An 8,659-nucleotide genomic window follows, 5' to 3' on the forward strand; every position below is an offset into this window, starting at 1 on the left:
TAAAAACAGTGGTCTTTCCATTTGTTTACTTTCATGCTTTCTCTCACCACTGCTTCAGAAAAAAAAAAAAAACAGCCCAACGCTTTGATTTAGTTTCCACCGCTTCATGAGATCTGGACTTGAAATCCTACAACTAGGGTGAGTTCAATTCACTAAATGGTTCCCAAATCGCTCTAAATTTCTCATTTTCTTCATCTACACTGGTCTGCTTTGTTTGGGAGATCAAATTTGTGAATAAACTTGTAGCTTGGGTGAAAAGGCTTTGCTGTAGATTGAGGAAATTAAGGAATTATGTTAATTTAACAGCGCCTGTTACTGCCTCTACCGTGGAGGAAAACTGAAGATTCCTACGTTCACTTGTTTTGAGAAAGGTCAGTCACCAATTGTGTTTAGTTGGTATCAATTTTAAAAGCTAGGGAAGTATTATTTTCATAAAAAAGGCGGCTTTCTTCGATTTATTCTCCTTTTCCAGTTCCTTTTTCTGATGTAGGTTTAATTTTGTCAATTTTTTCTCATAATATGCCATAAATTGCAGTTGACGCAGAATAAATTACGCATAAAAATTTATCAGGAAAAAATAGAAGTCTTGCCTGGGTGAGTGCCACACCGGAGGGGTTCGGTCGACCCCAGCAAAGCTGGATTTGACAGGGCAGCAGTAGATCTGTGACAATTGGCAAGAAAATCACTTAGTTCAGACGAATAGGCTGATGACAGAAAGATCGAGTCGGGATAACCACGTTAACCGACCAAATTGTTCCGAACCGGGAAGGTCATTGGGTGATTATTTGCAAGAAATACAATGTCATTTAGTACCTGCATGCTCTGAATCTGGTGGGATGAATTTCAAGGTCGGAGGTGGTTTCGAGGCTTGGCAAGTGGATGAAGCCGCTTCCCGTGTTCATCTGAACAATTCATGCAGTTTCACCACTTGGCAAGCAAGTGAAGCCACCATTTCCCGTCCTTGTGTGGATGACGTCTGTGGCTTCAACTTTTGCCAACCGCACAAGGCAGTGAATTCCCATTTTTATGAAGAGGATTTATGCAAATACAGTGGAATTTCGTTAAAGACGCCGGCAAATGGACCATGGGATGTAGAGGTCGGAATCTGATGCCCCTTGTTTTCTCCTATGTCCTTGACTATTAAGCAAAAAAAATAAAGTAGATGAATTGGAATGAGAAACTGATAATATATAGGAAACTAAGAATATGAAAAAGGTCTGCCAAGGATGCATGCGTGAGGTTTTTTTGTATTTTCCTTGAACTAATATTTTAATATGTTCTTATTACCAGCAGATGGAACTTCCAGCCCTTCTCGGATCCTTTTCGACCTAAATTCATCAGCAATAATGATTAAAGATACACCATTTATCAACAGCAAGTCAGGCCAGTTTGAACCTATAACACCGGAGAAGACCAATAAATCAGAGTACATGCAGAAATATGTTGTGTTGGATTCAAACATAGATGAAGTACCAGTGGATAAGGATTCACGAGAGAACAAAATTTCTAATGATGAAGTAAGGCAACTTCGCGAGAAAGTAAAGAACTCTAAGTTGGATGTTGACCGGTTCTGTGCCACCACTTCCACCCAATTGCAAGAGAGTCACAAGCCTGACAAGGGAGGCAAAAAGGAAGCTAACTTGACCAAAACACCACAGCAAAGGCCAAGGAGGAGAAAGCACCGGCCCAAAGTCGTAATAGAAGCCCAACCTATACGTACTCCTAAACCAAATAAAGAAAGACCTATTGTTCCCAAAAGAGTCGAGAAGTGTAATCAAAGAAAAAGAGCAAGCATTACTCATGACATTCCATCAGAAGGGGAAAGCAGTGGCACAGATTCAAGTGACGAGGTTCCTAATTCTAAGAATACCCCAGGCAGAAGGAGGGAGTATGGGAGAACAAAAGGAATTGACAAACCTGAACCTAAAATGAAGAGTAGTACGCCAAAAATAAGAAGCCTAAAATCCATCGATCAAACCAGAAGTTCATGCAGAAGATCTCTGGATTTTAACTTGGAAAACCTAGTAAGAGAAGAAAGCTCCCCATGTTGTTCATCTGCAAACAGTGATATGGAATTGCAAGAAGAGATGGAATTAGCGATGAAGAAAAATCACATGGATGCTTATGAACTTACAAGTTCTTCTGATCATTTACTGGAAGAATATCTTTCAAGACCCAATAGAAAAATCCCAAACCTATCACCTCATAAGAAGATGGATTCTTTGGATGACCACAACCTTACAAACCGGAATATATGTACCAGAGGGAAGTGCCAAATATTATTCTCAGATACAACACCTGACGAAGAGAAGATTACTGCAGAGGTAACTCTGAAACCCAGTGACTGCTGGACACCTAAGAGTCCAAGTGATTCCAACTGTAGAAGCACATGCATGAAACGGGAAAGACAAGCTGGAGGCTTAAAAAGGCAATACACGAGTATGGCTCCTGAAACAGAACTCTGCAACAGTGCATTTTACAATTCCTCGCGGTCACACTTTTCTATGTTATCACAAAATGCAGATAACAATGACGGCACTACCACAATGCATTTCCCAGCAATTTACAAGAAAAAGAGAACCGACAAGAGTCAAAATAGGCCAACGCCTGGCTTGCACTGTACAATGACCACCTCACACACTCATGTGAAACTGGGAAATCAACCTTTTGACGATTCTTGCAGAACGCTATACACATCAAAATCTTATCAGGGATCTTTCGTTTCTCAAAGTAGAGCCGTTTATCCAAAAAAACATTACCTTGCAAATGATAAAACTCAGAATAAAGAGCAGATATCTAAATGCAGGTTAGCTTTGGGACCTACAGAGTGGATTAAGAAAAAGAGATCTAAAGGCCCTGCTCGAGTACAGAAGTTAGCTTCCTTGATAGAAGTTTGCAAAGAACTGCCAGCTTCTTCATGTAATGCTGCACCAATATCAAGAATAGATCGTAAAATAGGAAACTTGCTGGAGAAACAGTCATGCATGGAAACCCTGACAGCTGACATCTGCCCAACGATGACAAAAAAGAAGAGGTCGAAGCGAAGCATGCATAGCAATTCAACAATAAAAAATATTTCTAATCAACAAAAATTCACCTGCAACCCCAACGGTAAAACCTACTTTAAATACTTTCTACAAGACAACTTTGGAATGTGGATATATTTTGACCTGTTTGCATCATTGGACCCAGGACCACTCTTTACTATAACGTGGAAACGCAAGTCTCTGATTGATTTGGTCATTGAGAAACTTAAACAGACAGCTCAAAAAGAGAAGGCACTTATCATTCACAATGTTCAACATGAAGAGAACTATGCCCTTGTTCCATATCAAAGTGGTGGAGCAGTTGTCCCATTTGATAGTTTACTTGATCAAGTTAAAAGAAAACAACATCGGCCTAAAGTGGCCCTTGATGATGAGACAACGAGAGTGTGGAAACTATTGTTAGATAATATAAACAGTGAAGGCATTGATGGAACGGATGAAGAAAATACAAAATGGTGGGAAGAAGAAAGAAGAGTATTTAATGGAAGAGCAGACTCATTTATAGCCCGGAAGCATCTTATACAAGGTATATGAACATTTATCAAGTTTTCCTTATAGATGTGATAAAATTGAGCCCACAGATAAATCTGAATGATATCTCACATAGAATTTAGTAGAAATGATGCCATACTGATAATCTGAATTAGCCAGTCCGAAAAAGTAACCCAGTATTCTATTTTTTTAGCTACTTGTTTTGGCATGTCTGCACGCATATACATAGACTAATAAATAAACACGTATAACTTCTGGCATTAAATCACGTGCCTAATCATGAGAGGGCTTGCTGGGCCAAAATGTACACTAGACAAACGTATGAATGGCTCTATACGTGAAGGAAAATGCATTTCCAAAGTAGTCTGTATAAAATTAAGATAAACGGTTATACCTAAAACATTGCTCAGTGCTATCTATTTTTGTTACCAAAATCCTTCTCTTACCGCGCTCCAGTTAAAACTAAGTCAGGCAAGATATTTTAACACGCAAAAAACCTTTCCCTCAACCAGTACAACAAGAAAATCATAGAAGCTGTTACCTAAAAAATGGCTGACTATCAATGTGAAACTTACAAATAGTGAGTCAGCACAAGCTGAACCTGCATCTGAATGTAACAAGAACTAGATGAAACAAAAAGCATGCATATGAGTAAACGATGTCTTAAAAATAGTGCTGCTTCCTTTCTATTACAAATATTCTGACCTTAATGAAAGAGATGCATATAAACTTATATCCGTACATTTTGTAAATCTGCTTCCTGTAGCCTGAGAACTCTAATCTTCTGCTGCATTTAGAAAGTATCTAACATAATGTCAGCGGGTCAATTCTTTCACAATTTTAAAACAATATAAAATTGTGCAAAGTTTCATAACAGGAGACAGACGCTTTTCTCCATGGAAGGGGTCTGTTGTTGACTCTGTAATTGGTGTTTTTCTCACTCAAAATGTTTCAGATCATCTATCCAGGTAAATCGATTTTTTTATTTGAAATTCAGTCAAATGTTTCCATACATCTAAGCTCCTCAATTTTCAAGTGATAATATTAATGTAATTGAGTTTTTCAGTTCTGCCTTCATGTCTCTTGCTGCACATTTCCCCTTCAAGTCAAAGACCAACCTTTCAGAATTATACGACGAGAAAATGACTATAAAGGTTGAAGAACCTAAGGCATGTGTACTGGATCCTGGGGAAACATTTATATCAAACACACCATTGTTAAATAAGCCAATTAGTGGAGAGGATCCTGAGATACTTCAGGATTTTGATTGTGATGATATCAAGACAGTGAACACTGTTGATCCCCCTGAGAAGAATTTTGTCAACATTATCCCACATGAAGACTCCAGAGGCCTATTTTCAGAAATCTCCACAAATAATTCAGTTGTGTCAGATGAATCTATCACAATCAAGTCAATGAGCTTGAGAGGGGTCCAAAGAGAATCGGATGATGCACTTTCTTCTCAGACTTCAGTCATTTCTTCTCAGAACTCCATTGATTCTCCCATTGTACCAACCAGCCAAATAACTGAATCTTACTTATTGAGCACCTCGGAAGAAGAGCCCACTGCTGAAGTTAAACTAAATAAGTTCTCCAGCGCTACTTCTTTTGTCAAGCTGTTACAGATGGCCGGAACAATGCTCCAGGGTATGTCGGAAAAAGGCAGTCATGGGAAAACGTTGGATGCAAGTGGAGAAGTACAGTCAGAAAGGTTGACCCTAAACTTGCAAAATGAGAATCATTTTACATCCCCTGCAAAACCTATTATGTCATATAACTATACTTCACGTGTGAAGGGAGACCAAGAACCAGTAACAATCAGTCCACAAAATTTGATGGATGTTGCAGGTGGTAGTAGCAAAATCGATCAATCCAAAATGACTGACCATACGGAAGTTAACTCAAATTCATACGACCCTCATTCAGAACTTCAGATCTTTTAATTTAATATGATTACATATTTATTCCTCAGGCATCCAGAGATCCCTTGCCACCAAATGATGATCGTTTGTAATGACTGTGTAGGGATTCCTCAATCGCATTGTCAAGGATCATGGAAGCACTGATCTGGAATGGCTGAGGGACATTCCACCAGACAAAGCAAAGTAAGCCACGAGAGCTCCCAACTAGCATTTACAAGTATCAAGTCTTAGGTATAACGCATTTTTTCACTTTCTACAGAGAGTATCTGCTGAGCATTCAGGGATTAGGTTTGAAGAGTGTAGAGTGTGTGAGGCTTCTGACACTTCATCAACTTGCCTTTCCTGTAAGATTAAACTTGCTTATAGTTCTTTTCCTTGATATGGATTTACTGACACGGTGCCTCTTCTGCCCTCACAAAGGTTGACACCAATGTCGGGCGTATATCAGTACGACTAGGGTGGGTTCCTCTTCAGCCATTGCCTGAGTCACTTCAGCTGCACCTACTAGAACTGTAAGCACGTCTGTTTTACCTTCCGATAGCGATGACTAGCTTTACGGAATTGATATGTTGTTTCCTTGTGTAGGTACCCGGTGCTGGAGTCCATACAAAAATATTTGTGGCCTAGGCTATGCAAACTTGATCAAAGAACACTGTAAATAAAATTTCTGTACATGAATGCACCAAAAAAAATTTGTACTCACCAAATATTCCAGGTCATCATCATTTCTATGATCTAATTTAGCTTTTTCATTACAGATATGAGCTGCATTACCAAATGATTACTTTTGGAAAGGTATGGCATTATTGTTCAGATATGTCTTAGGTACTACATTTGACCAGAAAGCTGATGTGGCATGCAAATCTGAAGCTAGAAACATGTTTTGTCAGGTATTCTGCACAAAGAATAAGCCAAATTGCAATGCATGTCCAATGAGGGGAGAATGCAGACATTTTGCTAGTGCATTTGCAAGGTTATCCATCATTTAATACTTATTTCAGCCGAACCACTATATTTATTTGACTGTGATAATTGATCTTCTTGAAGTTATGTATTTGGGACAAGGATCACATGCATAGCATCAAAATAAATTTAAATCTCTTTTTAATAATTAAAAACGGGTGACAAAATAAATGTAGATAAGCAATTGAAACTGCGTTGAACTTTCATCAAACATAAATGTTAGACCCCTTCAAAAGTGAAAGTGCAACCTAAGATGATCCGGTGTTACAAGCTTAAGTCGATTGTTCAGCTCTAGACAAATCACGAGAATTCAAACGGTCACAACTTAGATTCACAAGGCTTTAATGATTCATTTTACTCTTTTTAATAATATACTAATATAAAGTAAGATTCATATTTATTAGTAAAACAGACGCTTATAAGCACGTTTTATATTTTTATGATATGATAACATAGAATAAAGAGTAACAATTATCAGAAAAACAAACTCATAACCATGTTATATAGCATTCAACATAAAATGTAAAATCAATGTACATTTATTTTGTCAAGGCAATGCATTCTTAAACAAAGAAAACAAAAAGATCAAATATGATTTTGTAACAACCAACTAGAACTCTTGTCAAGGAACTTTACGAGCTCGGCCCCAACTCAACTTGTTTGCATCTGTACTTGTAAGTAGGTAATATAATTATGATGTTTTTGACATATAACGCCAATTGGTGGAATCTGATGAATGATGCAGTGCGAGACTTGGTTTACCAGCACCAGAAGAGAAAAACATTGTGAGTGCAGCAAAAAACAAAGGAGCAGATCAAAAGTCAACTGGAGGAATGGATACCTTGCAATTGCCTTCACTTCAAGTTAATCAGAACTATGCTGAATTGAAAGTTAGCAACACTCAACCCATTATTGAAGAACCAACTACACTAGAGCCTATTATTGAAGTGCCAGTAACTCCAGAACCAGAGCATGTGCAAGTTCCAGAATTTGACATCGAGAACCCTTTCCACGAAGATCTTGGTGAAATCCCTACTATCCAACTCAATATGGAAGAGTTCAATCATAATTTGCAGAAAATAATGCAGCAAAATGCAGAACTTCAGGAGAAATATATGTCAAAAGCCTTGGTAGCTTTAAATTTGCAAGATGCTTCCATCCCCTTTCCCAAACTTAAAAATGTGAGCCAACTAAGAACAGAACATCCAGTGTAAGTAAGACTCTCATTATTATAAATTGATTAACGTGCTTGCACCACATTAGACCACCATAAAAATTCACGAATCAGTCATGTGGGATTTTTGAAACAATTCTTGTATGCTATGAGTTGACTGACCCCTTGAGTCTTTTTACAGCTACGAGCTTCCAGATTCACACCCTCTCCTTGAAGGGGTTAGTGATATTCTATGAGTTTGTTTCAACACAAAAGACGTGTAATCAGTACACCTTCCTTCCTTGACTAATTATAATTTCTGAATATACAGATGGACAAACGAGAACAAGATGATCCTTCCCCTTACTTACTTGCAATATGGACACCAGGTATGAAAAACAATAAACCGATTAAAAACTTCCAGCCTGCAATGTAAGAAATGTGATCACATATCTTGTCTAATGAGCAATTTCCGATAAAAGGTAAATTGATTTTGAAGTCATCGAGAGTTGCATTATAATCTGAATAGGTCTACCAATATTTCATATCAGGCGAAACTCTAGACTCTATTGAACCACCAAAGAGGCGGTGTAGCTTCCGAGACTCCAAGAAACTATGCACTGAAGAAACTTGTTCATCATGCAATAGTATAACGTGAAGCAGACTCTCAAACTGTTAGGGGAACTCTTCTGGTATGAACAATACTATGATAAAACAATATCTGCGGCATAATAAAATTGATAAACAAAATTCCGAAGCCAATTTAGCAAACCTAACATTAGAAAGCATAACAGGTACCATGCAGGACCGTCATGAGAGGAAGTTTTCCTCTAAATGGCACATACTTCCAAGTGAATGAGGTAATGAAGAATCAAGTTTTTCGTTCATTAATGATCCATGAAGTCATGTTCAAACCGATATAAACTTCAAATTTGTTGTCTGCAGGTATTTTCTGACCATGAAAAGTAGCCTCAATCCAATGGATTATTATTTTAAAAGAGAATAGCACTATTCAAAAATTTGGATGATCACTTACGGGCCTTTTTCTGGCATCCAATGTTAGTTTTCGTATATACATACTG

General features: G+C 37.9%; 1 protein-coding gene across 1 annotated transcript; it reads left to right on the forward strand.

Moving 5' to 3' along the window:
* On the forward strand, positions 1-8,659 carry LOC140835508 (DNA glycosylase/AP lyase ROS1-like). Its single transcript, XM_073201000.1, is given in 20 exon segments — positions 1-138; positions 247-371; positions 536-1,097; positions 1,291-3,111; positions 3,193-3,573; positions 4,417-4,507; positions 4,606-5,476; positions 5,565-5,644; positions 5,721-5,805; positions 5,882-5,973; positions 6,047-6,115; positions 6,220-6,256; positions 6,352-6,434; positions 7,170-7,634; positions 7,780-7,816; positions 7,909-7,966; positions 8,129-8,229; positions 8,231-8,269; positions 8,372-8,437; positions 8,523-8,659. Coding segments are annotated over 18 exon segments (4,458 nt in total). The 5' UTR covers positions 1-138; positions 247-371; positions 536-1,039; the 3' UTR covers positions 8,547-8,659.

Source organism: Primulina eburnea, chromosome 6 (genome assembly GCF_022965805.1).
Source record: "Primulina eburnea isolate SZY01 chromosome 6, ASM2296580v1, whole genome shotgun sequence".
NCBI classification, from domain to species: Eukaryota; Viridiplantae; Streptophyta; class Magnoliopsida; order Lamiales; family Gesneriaceae; genus Primulina; species Primulina eburnea.